General features: G+C 50.9%; 1 protein-coding gene and 1 long non-coding RNA gene across 5 annotated transcripts in view; one reads left to right on the forward strand and one right to left on the reverse strand.

Annotated features, from left to right (window-relative positions):
* Positions 1-15138, forward strand: part of MYH10 (myosin heavy chain 10) — a 129007-nt gene that overhangs the window by 102403 nt on the left and 11466 nt on the right. For all 4 annotated transcript variants that reach the window (XM_073798318.1, XM_033847518.2, XM_033847519.2 and 1 more), the window contains exons 23-34: positions 1237-1374; positions 2226-2349; positions 3617-3788; positions 4859-5071; positions 7476-7620; positions 8202-8408; positions 9527-9631; positions 10815-10967; positions 11311-11559; positions 11840-12052; positions 13612-13824; positions 14901-15062. In XM_073798318.1, coding sequence (XP_073654419.1) covers positions 1237-1374; positions 2226-2349; positions 3617-3788; positions 4859-5071; positions 7476-7620; positions 8202-8408; positions 9527-9631; positions 10815-10967; positions 11311-11559; positions 11840-12052; positions 13612-13824; positions 14901-15062 — 2094 coding nt within the window. The remainder of the gene's footprint in view (positions 1-1236; positions 1375-2225; positions 2350-3616; positions 3789-4858; positions 5072-7475; positions 7621-8201; positions 8409-9526; positions 9632-10814; positions 10968-11310; positions 11560-11839; positions 12053-13611; positions 13825-14900; positions 15063-15138) is intronic.
* On the reverse strand, positions 3644-9455 carry LOC117309501 (uncharacterized). Its single transcript, XR_004523859.2, has 2 exons — positions 9166-9455; positions 3644-8675 (listed from the first exon to the last, which is right to left on the reverse strand). It is a non-coding gene; the product is annotated as an uncharacterized lncRNA (long non-coding RNA).

The raw sequence follows: 15138 nt of genomic DNA on the forward strand, positions 1-15138 counted from the left end.
TGAGCTGATGCCTGTTAAGCTTGGGCTGATGCATTTGTGTCAGGATCACCATGCTACCCTGTACTTATATGTGTGTTTGAAGTTCTTCACAAAAAAGGTTAATCTTGTGCAGAGGTTTCATTACAGAATCAACCGTGATAAATTATTTAGCCAAAATTACCCTTGAAAGTTTTTTTTTAACCTCTGTGTTTATGAGCTTTTATTATTCATTTTTTTAAATAAATTTATCTATTTATTTTTGGCTACATTGGGCCTTTGTTGCTGTGCACGGACTTTCTCTAGTTGTGGCGAGCGGGGGCTACTCTTCGTTGCAGTGCACGGGCTTCTCTTTGCGGTGGCTTCTCTTGTTGCGGAGCACAGGCTCTAGGTGCGCAGGCTCAGTAGTTGTGGCACATGGGCTTGGTTGCTCCGTGGCATGTGGGATCTTCCTGGACTAGGGCTTGAACCCATGTCCCCTGCATTGGCAGGTGGATTCTTAACCACTGTGCCACGAGGGAAGTCCCTTGAAAGTTTCTTAAACTGGCCATATATTGATTTGTATGTACAACTCTGTTCTGTAATGCATATGTTTATTAGCTACAATAATGTAGGGTATGAAATAAAGAGAAGCATGTTATAGGAAAACCATGTGTAAACTCTGGAATCCCACCCAGTTTGGCGGTGCACTCATGTTGTGAACAACACGGCACGCCTGACCTGAGACAGTCCATTCTCACCAACCTGTACTGTTTCCATGGTTGTTTCTGAGTTGTCTTTCTCTTATGTGTTTGATGTAGCTGGACTATATTATTCAGTTTCCCTGTGTTACTACTATTCTAAAGTATGGATTTTAATAACTACACATTATCCCATTTTACAAATGTACCCGCTTTTAATCACCAAGGCTTTTTTGAAGTATGTTCATAGTTCCTCAGGACGATAAATAACACTTTGCTACAGGTCTTTTCAATATAAATCACATCTGCGCCTTTTCCTGAAACCGCTGGTTTAAAAGAAATGCTCTTTCTCAGAGCTGCTCCATTCTTCCATGTTGGCTTCGAGAAGGACTGACCCACTTTGTACTTAACCTATAGTGGACACAAGTGTCTGTTTCACATAATTACATTTTATATGTTTAAAAATAACCCTGCCATTTTGAAAATCAAACACTGGCCTTTCATTTTGACCTTGCTTGTTAGCATGTGTAGAATTTCGTAGAGAAAGTGTGGAGACTGACCGCATGTACTTCTCCCCAAGGACCTGGAGGAGCAGCTGGACGAGGAGGAGGGGGCTCGCCAGAAACTGCAGCTGGAGAAGGTGACGGCAGAGGCCAAGATCAAGAAGATGGAAGAGGAGATTCTGCTTCTCGAGGACCAAAATTCCAAATTTATCAAAGTAAGAGACTATTTCCATTTAAGAGCTGATTTTATTTTTTTAATAAATGTATTTTATTTATTTAGTTTCGGCTGCATTGGGTCTTTGTTGCTGCGCGCGGGCTTTCTCTAGTTGCAGCGAGCAGGGGCTACTCTTCGTTGAGGTGCACAGCCTTCTCACCGCAGTGGCTTCCCTTGTTGCGGAGCACGGGCTCGAGGCCCGCGGGCTTCAGTAGTTGTGGCACGTGGGCTCAGCAGTTGTGGCTCGCGGGCTCTAGAGCACAGGCTCAACAGTTGTGGTGCACGGCCTCAGTTGCTCCGTGGCATGTGGGATCCTCCTGGACCAGGGCTCGAACCCGCGTCCCCTGCATTGGCAGGCAGATTCTTAACCACTGTGCCACCAGGGGAGTCCAAGAGCTGCTTTTAGAATATGGAAAATACTTGTGTCAATGCTCTCACTGAAAGTGGCTTCAAACAGGAAGTTCTCAAGATTTCAAGTTCATTTATTCAGTTTTCTAAGTCTCTACAGATTTATAGTCGGTATAGATTTCTAAAGACAGAAACTATTTAATTTTTTTAATCCACCAAACATCCTTTTAATCCCTGAGATGACTGAACGTGGACATTTTGTGCCCTTTGGACACTCACCGACGACTTGTTCCCATCTGGGCGGTAATACATTCAGCACCGGCTGCGGGACTGCAGGCCAGGCGGGCGGGCGAAGCTCTGGAGGGTCCTGAGCCTCCTTTTCCTGCCTTTTTGGAATATACCGTCTGCTGGGGGTGACAGTGCCAACGTTACTTGTTTTCTAAGTAATAACCAAACCCACTTGTCATTTTGAATGCCTTTTCTGAAGCCGTTTTTCCTATTCAGGAAAAGAAACTCATGGAAGATCGCATTGCTGAGTGTTCCTCTCAGCTGGCTGAAGAGGAAGAAAAGGCAAAAAACCTGGCCAAGATCAGGAATAAGCAAGAAGTGATGATCTCAGACTTAGAAGGTGAGTGTTGGAGGCTAGAGAAATTGAGGGCTAGGACATGTGAGCCTTTAGATTCTACTTAAATCAGAACATGCTGTGATAGGAAGTGTACATGGGGACCGCTCATCAGTTTGGGTTCAGCTATTAAAATAGCCCTCTTATATGGTGTCGTCATCTGCCTAGTCACCAAGTATTTAGTGTCATCAAACGGCACTAGATTATCTTTAAACTTTTAAAGTTAGGTCCTGTAGTAAAGTAGATTGCCCTTTGGTGGACACAGTTGGGACGTAAATTAAGTTTGAGCTGTACAGGCTGTTAAATTTGTACATGTTTAATCTAAATGCTGCATCGAGGTGCCTAGGTTTCCCTTCACAAAGGGACAGCTGCTGACACAAAACCTGACAGGGACAGGAGACTCTGTGCACGGTAGCAGTGTCTCACTCTGATGGCCCAAGTCACGTCAGCAAATGCTAGGATTTTTGCAAAATGGATCACTGCCTTCTGCAAAAGAAATAAGAAAAGAGGGTGGAAGTTGGAAAGAGCGCAGAAAACCTTCCCTTTGACCCGCAGCTGGAGACTGGCATCGACAGAGGAGGAAGAACCTGGCTCTTAACACCCTGCTGTCGTGTGGTCGTTTATAACGGGGAGAAAATGAGTGGTTTCTGAAACAATATTTAGGATTTTGTTGTCCTCGTTGTTGTCAGCCTGAAATTCTTTCCATAAACCATCCTTACCTGTAGGCGATTCTTCTGGGAAGGGTAGGTAGGCCTGTCCTTTTCTCACCTGACTGTTGGGCGGGTGAGGACAGCGTGTGAAGGGAAGCATCCCGGCCCTAATTAAGGAATCACTGCAGGACTCAGAGGGCGGGCGGGAGAGATGCCCACACTCTGCCCTCTCGCCCTCGGGGCTCAGGAACTGCAGTCTGGGTTCAAACCAGGGATTCCCGGTGAAAGGGGAGCCGGGGGGACAGGAGTCACATGCCACCCCGCCTCTGCGATCCCGGGCACAGCACGGGGTCCAGGTCACTTCGGCTCTGAGAGCGGGGGCCCGCTCCCTGTGGAAGGATGTCCTTAGAATCCTCCCAGTTTCTTCCTGAAAATCCCACCCTCCTACTAATATATCTCGCCTTCGGTTTGATCTTGATGGGTTTCAGGTGATGGAGCGGTTGGCAGCGACGTGCTTTAGAACGCAACGGCTAATTTTCAGCTTTAATCAGTGTACTTTTTGAATTTGTCCATATGGAGTGACATTCAGTGTGTTGAAGGGCTTCTTGTTTCTTGCCCTAAAGAGCGCTTAAAGAAGGAGGAGAAGACCCGCCAGGAACTGGAAAAGGCCAAAAGGAAACTGGACGGTGAGACCACAGACCTGCAGGACCAGATCGCCGAGCTCCAGGCGCAGATTGACGAGCTCAAGATCCAGGTGGCCAAGAAGGAGGAGGAGCTGCAGGGCGCCCTGGCCAGGTCTGCGCTAGGCATGTGGCTGGAGGGGGTCCCGACAGAGAGACCCCAGGACACCGACGTATGGCTTCCTCGTCATTGGGTGTGACACGGGCCTGGGAGACCAGGGAGCATGTGTGTTGGGGCAGCCAGAAAATCTCGTCAATCCTTCTTGGTATTTACACTTAAAAATCACGAGTCATATCATGAAATCCTTGAAAATTCACACCTGAACCAACAGTTTTAACCATATCAAATGCTCTGGTTTCTGTACGTTACAGATTAATTTCAATACAATTTAGAAGTTTAGAGGAAATCACTTTTCAGAAGTATTCCCCCCTCTTGTAGCACGATTTGCTACTCAGTCCTAAACCATTCAGTTACAGAATGTCAGTCATATATAGTAAATACATTTATGCTAATATTTCATTTCATTCCTTTAACCAATAACTATTTGGTTACATGGTCATAGGACTCAGTTTAATTTATAATTTATTACAATCAAGAAAATCTTACAACAGAAATTCTTCTCTGCCTCTGTCACTGTTAGTCTTTCTTCGGCCACTTACAGAGGTGAGGGCTGAGACCCAGAACTAAAATTCTCCACCTGCTCCCATGTGTCAGCTTCCCCTCCCTCATCTCAAACTTCCCACCCATCCCCGGTCAGAACATCCACCCACATTAAATCACACGTGAGCAAAAAGATGCACCAGAGGATAGAGGAGGCGTAGAGTGGAGGGTGTGAAGGTGGCGGGTCTGCTTCCACTTTGTTCCAAGAACTTCTCTGAATTTGCACATTTGCCGTGGGCTGGAACCAATCTGACGGACAAGACCGCTACCTTGAGCAGTGTTTTAACTAGAACATTTGCCTGAGAGGGAATTTTTAAATATTATAATCATTAAAGTGAGATGGTCCTACCTTTTCACGGAGAACTTTATTAGCCCTTTGGACAGGACCCAGACTCCATCCTGATACCAGCTCTGGGCCTCCAAGCCGTGGGCCGTGGGCTGGGGGTGGTGTCTCAGGGTCTCCTTGTGGGAAGAGTCCCCCGGCGCCGGCTCTGAGCGCTTCCCGTGCCCGGGTGTCTCCTCAGGGGTGACGACGAGACACTGCACAAGAACAACGCGCTTAAAGTCGTGCGAGAGCTGCAAGCCCAGCTTGCTGAGCTGCAGGAAGACTTTGAATCCGAGAAGGCTTCGCGGAACAAGGCGGAAAAGCAGAAGAGGGACTTGAGTGAGGAGCTGGAAGCTCTGAAGACAGAGCTTGAGGACACGCTGGACACCACGGCAGCTCAGCAGGAACTGCGGTGAGTGGGGGCAGGGCAGAGATGCTCGTCCTCGGGGAGTGGGGTGTTTCCTGTATGCTGTCACTTCGAGCATCCTCTCTCCCTCCTGGAAACAGTGGCACGTGGAACAGTAACAAAATCTCGGTGGTTAGAAACCAACTGGCCTGTAGGTGGAAAGCACAGGGCGGGTGGATGCACCCCAGCCAGGTGCACAGAGGGAGGTGTGATCAGAAAAGCCCCAGGTACGCACACCTGGCTGGAGGGAGAGTTACATCTGAACCAAGTAAGGGGGGCGCAGGGACCAGAGGGCTAGAGGGGACAGACACAGAAACAGGAGGAGATGGGGCTGTTTGGGCATCTGCTGGCTGCAGCAATTGGTCTGATGAACAGTGGTGAGGAAACAGACGAGGAGGAGGCCCGTGTCCACAAAGACAAAAGGACAGGTGAGTGCAGCTACCCACGTAACAGATGGGCCAGCCGCCGAGCGTAGGCAAGAGGAAAGTGACGAGCGCAGCCAGACACGACTCACGGGAAGTCCCGGGAGAGCGCACGCAACTAGCGGTGAGCAGGTGGGCTGCCCGAGGCCCCTGCTGGCCTCCCGACCGGCTCCTCCCTCCTCAAGACCCAAGCTGCCGGGCGCGTGAGGCCAGCCCAGGAATCCCCAGGCTGCCTTGGCGGGTAGACCTGGCTGCTTGCACACGCACGCACCCCCACACCCCTGCCACCTGTCCCAGGCTGTGCGTGGTGGGAAGGGGAGCCTGCCCCCGAGAAGGGGGCTAAGGGAAAGCCTGCAGCAAGGCGAGGGCAGTAGGGGTCATTTACAGAGGCAGGTGGGTAGGGGCGTGTGCCCGTCAGGTTCTGGGCCTGGAGAGAAGCCGTGCTGAGCCGTCAGGCTGAGGTCAGACCGGGGGTGTCCGGAGCGCTCAGTGCTGAAGAAGCGGAGGAGGTGAGCCTGATAACGTGCCAGGGCCTCAGGGCAACGGGAGGGTGTGTCCCCGCAGAGCCACCCGAGCCCTCCCACCCGCCTCCACAGAGCAGCTCTGCTTTTAGCAGTTTTAAGTCCTGGCCTTGGCTTTAAAATACCTGCTTTCTAAATATCTGGAAACCACTGAACTGTGGGCTGGAACCCACAGTCTAATGATTAGACTTGGTTGAAATAACCTTTCTCAGCTGAGCTTTCAACCACGGTAGAAAAAAAGGTTCTGCTCACTTCTTCCCTTCAACTCTTGTTTAAAAAAAAAAAAAAGTACCAATGATATGCACTTTTTTTTTTTTTTTTTTTTTGCCACACTGCACGGCTTGCAGGATCTTAGTTCCCCAGCCAGAGATCAAACCCACCCTCCTTGCATTGGAAGCACGGAGTCTTAACCAGTGGACCGCTAGGGAAGTCCAGTATGTGCATATTGGTTAAAACCGTGGATGTGCTCCAACACAGCACTCCCTGCTTCTGCTGGTGAAGGGGTCGGATGGCCTGCAGTTCCGATGCGTCAGGGGAAATGGTGTTGCTATCTGGTAGATGGGGGGGTGAACTGAAGTAACCTCGATGGAGTCTGTCCTGTCGGGCTGATGCTTGGATGCCGGTGCCCCTCCCCCACCTCCAGCATCCATCCCTTCCTCTGCACGGAAGCTTGCAGAGGACAAGGCCAGACCCCCGCACGCCTTTCACCTCCAGTGAACATGTGGCCGAGCCAGGCTGCACCACCGTGACTCTGGTGGCTCCCTTTGTCTGGTGACCTGCCACCACGCAGCTAGCAGCCACCTGGGCCCCTTTTCTCTTTGCCGCAGCTGGTCGCAGCCCCTAGATTTCGCTTCCTTGTAGAGAGGAAAGTGCGCCCACACAGCAATCAGCATATACGTCACTGCTTTGACTGGCCACGGGTTTTAGAGCAAGTTTGCCAGAGTTGTGCTGCAGAATGATGGGAAAGTTACCGCTTTCTAAGCTCTCGGTGTTACGGCAGCTCTCGGCAGGAGTGGTATTTACCTTAACTGGTTTCAGTGTTAAGCTGTGCGCTTAAATTAAAGGTGGTGCTCAGCCCCACTTTTGTCGGGGTGCAGTGTCCCGCCTGATGAGCCTTTACCAGCCCTTTTGGGGATTTACCCTCTTCCGGTTTTACTGAAATGCCTGCTGGCGCTGTGGCAGGCATTTTGGCATCTTGTGTTAAGCAGTGCCTGGCCTGTGATACACCCAGGCTGCCCCGGACGTCCGAAGACCCTTAGGGACATTACACCGTGTCTTGACTGTAAGTCGCATGTGGAATGGGGGTCATGCTGGTTCTGGAAGGTTTCCCGCTACCACAGTAACAGACACGCCAGCCTCCTGGAATCCATGTCATGTTTCAAACAAAAGCAGAACTTTAAAAATGTGCATTTAATTTAGTCATTCAACTAATTCTGAGCTTCTTCCTCTAAAATTATGTTTCTCTAGCACCAAACGTGAACAAGAAGTGGCAGAGCTGAAGAAAGCTCTCGAGGAGGAGACGAAGAACCACGAGGCTCAGATCCAGGACATGAGGCAGAGACACGCGACCGCCCTGGAGGAGCTGTCGGAGCAGCTGGAGCAGGCGAAGAGGGTAGGGACACGCCGGTGGGCAGCGTGCGGGTCCAGGTGCTCCCGCAGCGGCCGCTCTCTGAGGGCACAGTGCTGGCCTGGGGGAGCCAGGCGCCCCTGATTTTATTTTTAAATCACATATTCCTCTCACCGATAGCCCTCTTCCTCCTGATGACTGAGCTCTAAAGCTTCAGCAGCTGCACGTCCTGCTCTCGCTCACCTGCTGCCCAGAAGCCGCCAGGCCCTTTGGGTGTCCCTGGTGCCCTGCCCCCTGCCCCTCCCGCCTCCAGTCTGTCTCAGGCACCGCACACATCGTTGCCCTTGCTTCATCGTTCCCGCCTCCGCCTCTCACGTGCTGGCCCCCCGCGGTGCTGCCAGCGCCCCCCATACTGTATCTGCTGCCCTGAGCGGGGTGTACAGGGGTGCTCCGCCCACAGAAGTCTTCACACTCCGAGAACAGCAGGTGTCTTCCTTCATTTATGCAACAGATGTCGACTGCAGGCTCACTCCGTGTCAGCACGGTTCTCCGGACACCAAAGCCGCGCCCTTTGCGTCCTCTGTTGTAGAACTGCGAGTGAAGTGCTCCTCCCTTCTCTCTCCTAGTTCAAGGCAAATCTGGAGAAGAACAAGCAGGGCCTGGAGACGGACAACAAGGAGCTGGCGTGCGAGGTGAAAGTGCTGCAGCAGGTCAAGGCCGAGTCTGAGCACAAGAGGAAGAAGCTGGACGCCCAGGTCCAGGAGCTCCACGCCAAGGTCTCGGAAGGAGACAGACTCAGGGTGGAACTGGCCGAGAAAGCGAATAAGTTACAGGTAGGCCTGGAAAACCTTTCCTGGACGTCGCCCCCAGTGTCTGGTGGGGTGGGGAGGGGACTGACATTGGGGGCGCCTGGGCTGCCTCAGGTCCACGTTAGGCTCCTCGTGTCGCTCTCCCACTTGAAGCTCACAGCGCCCCCCGGGTGAGTCTGGTGGACGAGGACGTGAGAAGCTTGCCTGCCTCTGGGCTCTGCTGAGTCCACAGCCCTCCCCGCCCCGCTGCTGCCAAGACCGATGAAGTGGGGGGATCTCTGAAGGGCATTGCTAAAATGAGGAAAAACAAATGCCATCAGCTTGAGTTTCAAGTATAGAAACGTCCTCCGTGTGCCTTCCCTTTGCTCACGTGACTAGAGGACAGACTAGAACGAAGGGCAGCTCCTGTTCCTTTTGTCTACGACCCACTGTCCCCACAAAAGACATAGACGGTCTTACGCCATGGGGGTTTCTAGGGGGGGAGGTATTTTAGAGCTATCATTAATTAAACACAAAAAAGAAAAAAATGTTTTTACCACATTATTCATAAAATCTGACCATAAGAAATAGCTACATATTCATGATAAGTATATCATACCAGATTTTCTTTCAGCTTAAAAAGAACTGTGGGCTGTGACTCTTAGAATTTAAACTTATCTGAATCTGTGTGATAAAGTTTTCAAGTTCTCTAAGAAAATGAATTACACTCGCGCCCGCTACCCACCTCCCCCCAGTATAGGGATGGTGCATCTTCGTGTGAAAAAGGGTTAAAATAAAACACCTGCTGATCGTGAGCCTCCTCACATGGGACAGCAGCCACTCTTTCAGAGGATTCGGTATAATTTTTGTCTCTTGACGCTGAAAAACAAGATAGCAAGCCAGTTAGGAGAACGCCCCCCACGTGTGGGCTCTGCCGTCCTAAGCCTCCCTGTCCGGGCCGTAGGTGGAGGCTCTCTGCGGTGGCTGGCTCAGGGCCTGCTCACGGGGGCGGCAGATTCTCGGTGGTGAGCGCTCCTCAGCTGAGGCTGACCCCTCCTCCCCGCGATATGCTCGCTTTGTGGGCACTTAGGGTCCAGAACCCACCACTCTTTTCTCTCTGCCTGCTGCTGAAGTGAGTCATAACCTTTCACTCCTCCTCGCAGAATGAATTGGATAATGTCTCAACTCTTCTAGAAGAAGCAGAGAAAAAGGGTATTAAGTTTGCCAAGGACGCAGCTGGTCTTGAGTCTCAACTCCAGGACACACAGGTATTTCCCCCAGGGGTAGAGTGTTAATAGTAACTCTGCTGTTTCTGTAATCTGTAAATTGGTGAAACATGCTATTCCCAGAACTGCCCTCTTATCACCTCTTTCTGATTTTCTGCTCTACTTTTTTTTCTTTATATAAATTTATTTATTTTGGGCCGAGTTGGGTTTTCGTTGCTGCATGCGGGCTTTCTCTAGTTGCGGCGAGCGGGGTCTACTCTTCGTTGCGGTGCACAGGCTTCTCATTGCGGTGGCTTCCCTTGTGGTGGAGCACAGGCTCTAGGCGCACGGGCTTCAGTAGTTGTCTCCCGGGCTCTAGAGTGCAGGCTCAGTAGTTGTGGCTTGCAGGCTCTAGAGCGCAGGCTCAGTAGTTGTGGTACATGGGCTTCGTTGCTCCGCTGCATGTGGGATCTTCCCGGACCAGGGCGCAAACCCGTGTCCCCTGCATGGGCGGGTGGATTCTTAACCACTGTGCCACCAGGGAAGTCATTCTGCTCTACGTTTATTTTCAACCATCTTGCACCAAAACCAGCCCTGATGCTCAGGAACTCACCTTTGAGCTCATATCTAGAGCCTGCGGTTCCTGTGTCTGGCAGGCATGTGTGGGTGCCTGGTAGGCGGCTCTTGCTGTCTGGCCGGGCGCTGCCTGGGGTGCGGTTCACCGGGGTATGGTTCACCAGGCGGCGGTCCTGTTATACATTCGTGCACTGCTGGCCATTTTAAACATTTTCTCATGGTTTTCGTTCATTAACGCTGACCTGAGAGAAACAGGAAAGGATTCCAGGAGTGATAAAAGATGTGGGAAAGGGAAGCTCGCAGGTCCCTGGCCTGGGCCCCTGGCGGGGTGACGCTGCCATTGCTCGTGAACAAGTTTGTTTTGGGTTTTTTGGCCACACTGCACGGCTTGCGGGATCTTGGTTCCCCGACCAGGGATTGAACCCACGCCCTCGGCAGTGAAAGCGCGGAGTCCTAGCCATTGGACTGCCAGAGAATTCCCTCGTGAACAACTGTAAAGCAATATTGTACTAAGGGTACTTGTTAAATGATCAGGTGTGTTTTAAAATCACTTGTTTGTTAATATCACTGGGTATTTCGCACACACTGAGGCTCTGTTTTTTTTAACAGAGGCATTGTGGTTTGGGTGATTACCATAACCTAAGTACTGACCGTTTATAAAAATAAACAGGAGCTTCTTCAGGAAGAGACACGCCAAAAACTGAACCTGAGCAGTCGGATCCGGCAGCTGGAGGAGGAGAAGAACAGCCTCCAGGAGCAGCAGGAGGAGGAGGAAGAGGCCAGGAAGAACCTGGAAAAGCAGGTGCTGGCCCTGCAGGCCCAGGTGCGTGCATCCGCTCGGGACGCCGTGTGGCCTCAGTGTGTGTGTTTAGCAGCTGACGTCCCTGCCCTGCTGGGTGGTTTCAACTCCATTTGGGACAGTTAATTGGGTCTTGTTGGGAGCAAGGTGAAGACCCTCGGACTGTGTCCACTATGTAAATTCCAATCCAGTCATGCTTTTATAGATGATTAGCGAAGACATTTATGGTCTAAGATCCATTTGCTCAGAGACGCATAGTATTGCTTTATATTATTTCTTCTGACAGAGTACTGAAAATAAGTTTTATCTTTATTCCTCAAGTGTGAAATCCAGTTGAGTTCTTTAATCGTGATCTTTTTTCCTTCAGTTGACAGATACCAAGAAGAAAGTAGATGATGACCTGGGGACAATTGAAAGTTTGGAAGAAGCCAAGAAGAAGCTCCTTAAAGACGTGGAAGCACTGAGCCAGCGCCTGGAGGAGAAGGCCCTGGCCTACGACAAGCTGGAGAAGACCAAGAACCGCCTGCAGCAGGAGCTTGATGACCTGCTGGTGGACCTGGACCACCAGCGCCAGATCGTCTCCAACTTGGAGAAGAAGCAGAAGAAGTTCGATCAGGTGGGTGCCCAGCGCTCCCCACCCCTGGGCTCCAGGGCCAGCGCCACACGTGTTTCCTCCTGGCAAAGCCCTCGCCTTTGTCATTTCGGCTTAAAATAATCCTTTCTTATTTAAGAGCAATATGTATTTATAGCAAAATTGGAAAAAGCAGACCAGCATAAAGAAGGAAACAGGAGAACACGCCTGATATTCTTAGCAATAATTCAGGCACGTAGCAAATGAGGAGTCTCTGTTGCTTTTGAAATCGATTTTTACTGTCTCCCAACACCATCCCGTGTAGCTGTTAGCAGAAGAGAAGAATATCTCTGCCCGCTACGCGGAAGAGCGAGACCGGGCCGAAGCAGAGGCCAGAGAGAAGGAAACCAAAGCCCTGTCCCTGGCCCGTGCCCTTGAGGAGGCCCTGGAGGCCAAGGAAGAGTCTGAGCGGCAGAACAAGCAGCTGCGGGCAGACATGGAGGACCTGATGAGCTCCAAGGACGACGTGGGCAAGAACGTGAGTGTCCCGGGGACCAGTGCCTTCGGGGCAGGCAGGCGACTCTGGGGAGGCCCAGCCCTACAGCGAAGCGGGCCAGGAGTGTCTTGGCCTGTATGTAATTAGGGGGTTAAGGACTCCCAGGATAAGCCATCAGGTTTTCCGCAGTCTGTTCTCGGTTACCTGTGCCAAAGCCAGGCGGGGAGTTCTTGTCGCTTTCACAGGCCCTCCCCGCCCTAAGCTGCATCCCGACAGGCGTCCTTTAAATGAAGGGCTTCTCTGTTCCTGAGCCTCAGGTGTATCACACGCAAGTACCTGAAGTCCCCTCAGATTGAGTGTCGTGGGATCTGTGTCCTGCACCGAGTGGGGAAGCTGGAGAGGAGCCGGGGGGACCCTCTTGTCCTCCCACTGCACACGCCTCCCCCAGGAGCTGCTGGGATTTTTATTTACCCTCCCCGCCCCCCTAGTGTAAGAGGCGTTGAGGATAGTGATGGGGACCCAGGCCTGGGGATCAGAACAGGTTCGGGGCTTGACTCTCCCCCAAGCTCCCATTTAACCTGCCTAAGCCTACGTTTCCTCTTCTGTCAAATGGATGCGATACTTGCCTGTTTCATGAAGCTGCTGCAGCTGTGCTCTGAAAGGCATAAAGTCCTATCTAAAGATAAAAGCTCATTTTCCTGGGACACGGACTCTCTGGCCACATCATAAGGGAGGAAGGACTGTCCTACCTTCCTGCTGAGTCTCCTACAGCCTGGGGACCGGCCCCGTGGACAAGAAGAGGCCTCCTAGAGTAGAAATGGCCAGGATTACGTAGTAAAATGTAGAGAGAGAATTCCACGACCGATTCCGTTTTCTTGTTCCACATTAGTTTTCTTTAGAACAATCGACAGTCCCACGTTCATTCCACAAGCGTTCCTTTGTGCCTGTGGAGTGCCAGACACTAAGAGACACAGGCCCTCCTCACGTCGTAAGGCTTCTCCTGCCCGCGTGAGAACTGACATGGCCGTGAACCCCAAAGGGACACATCATAATAGCACCTGCGCACGCCTGCCTAAGGATCGTCTCCAGGATCAGAGGGGACGTGAAGGGGGAGCACCCAGCACAGCGCTTGGCACCGAGAACTTAGGAAACGTGTGTGGTGGGGATCTTTGCGCAGAGAAAGGTCAAACCCCTTTTTCACTGCGCCCTGCTTGGCAGGCCTCACACACCTCGTACGTTAAGTCTCCACATGTGCATTTTCAATACAAATGACCTCTTCCACAGCAAGAGGGAGGTACTGTGTTAGACACAGTGGCCGGTCAACAGGCGACTCCCCTGACACCACACTCTTTTTATTGTTCATGGTTTTTAAAGATCTCTCAGCTTCAAGGTCATGGGAGGGTAACTGATCGACTCTAGAGCACATGTGAATAAAGAAATCAGGCCTGTCATTCACATGGCGCGTTCTGAAATGAGGACTAGTGTAGCTGCAGTGGGAGGGGAGGATGCATAGGGGGGTGGGGTGCCTATAAACAGGAACTGCTGTCCTTGCTTGTCCCTCCACCAAGGGTCATCCCCTCCCTGTGCTTCCCGTGGTCCAGGTTCATGAACTTGAAAAATCCAAACGGGCCCTAGAGCAGCAGGTGGAGGAAATGAGGACCCAGCTAGAAGAGCTGGAAGATGAGCTTCAGGCTACAGAAGACGCCAAGCTTCGCCTGGAGGTCAACATGCAGGCCATGAAGGCCCAGTTCGAGAGGGACTTGCAGACCAGAGATGAGCAGAACGAGGAAAAGAAGCGGCTACTCATTAAACAGGTAGGTCATGGAAGAGTGGCCCCCGGAACAGGAACTGGTTTGTTCTCAAAGCCCAGTTCTGGGTCAATATCTTATTCATTCACATTGGAACATATTAGCTGGAGGAAATGTATTTGGTCATTTGATAATTTTTTTTTGATAATTTTATTCTTTAAAATGTAATACAACTGGTTTTGATTTCCTATTTCTCAGATAATATCACTGCTACTTACAAGCCAGGATATCCATTGAAAAGCCCTTAGTGGAATCTCCAGGGACATGTAGTCAGGTTCAAGTTCTGTGAGTCTCATGAGTATCGATAAAGGGAAGAATCAATATGTACCTGACAAGGTGATTCAGAGTATTCCGAAGGTCAGATCACACGTCCTCATTAAGCCACTCTTTAAAGGGAAACCTCTAGGTATTTACATTTTTTTTAATTTTAAGAAGTTGCTTGGGCACTTATGATTTATATACTTTCCTGAGTGCATGTTAAACTTCTAATTTAAAAGTTTACTTTAAAAATTAATTGTGGATATTTTCTCAGTCCCTTGGAGTTCATGGTGTCAAGTCTTGGATCTGAGATGGATTTAATTTTGCTTTGTTATTTGCAGTCCACTAATACTTATTTTATTAGTCATTTATTGCTAGATAACAACTTACCTCAAACTTAGTGACTTAAAACAATACGCATGAACTGAGTTTCTGTGGGTCAGGAATTCAGAATGGACTTAGCAGGGTGTGTCATCTGAAGGCCCGACGGGGGCTGGAGGGTCTGCATCCTGGCTGGCTTGCCCACGGGGTGCTGGCCCACCCGCAAGGTGCTGGCCCGAGAACTCTGCTCTGGGCACGTGGGCCAGTCTCGTTGCATCACCGAGACCATGAGCTCTGCCTCCTTACGTGCCTTTGCTGTGGTCGGTGGAAATGGTTTGTACCAGTGGTGGTGGTTAAAGATCTCTCTGTACAAATTAACTGCTAATAACAGTCATAACTGCCCAGTGGCAGGCAGCACCTCTCCAGAGTAACCCGAGCCCTCACGTGCCGGTTCTGTGTGGGCACCTGGGTCTGACCAGACGTAACCCCATGCGGTCCATTAGGTGCGGGAGCTGGAGGCTGAGCTGGAGGATGAGCGGAAACAGCGGGCCCTTGCTGTGGCTTCAAAGAAGAAAATGGAAATAGACCTGAAGGACCTGGAAGCTCAAATCGAGGCTGCAAACAAAGCTAGGGATGAAGTGATCAAGCAGCTCCGCAAACTTCAGGTAAGTGCGCCAGCCGTCAGTCCTTGGTGGTGGCAGGTGTCATCTGGCCCTACTGAGATCAAGCGCAACATGGCCC

The sequence above is a fragment of the Tursiops truncatus genome, chromosome 20, assembly GCF_011762595.2.
Source record: "Tursiops truncatus isolate mTurTru1 chromosome 20, mTurTru1.mat.Y, whole genome shotgun sequence".
NCBI classification, from domain to species: Eukaryota; Metazoa; Chordata; class Mammalia; order Artiodactyla; family Delphinidae; genus Tursiops; species Tursiops truncatus.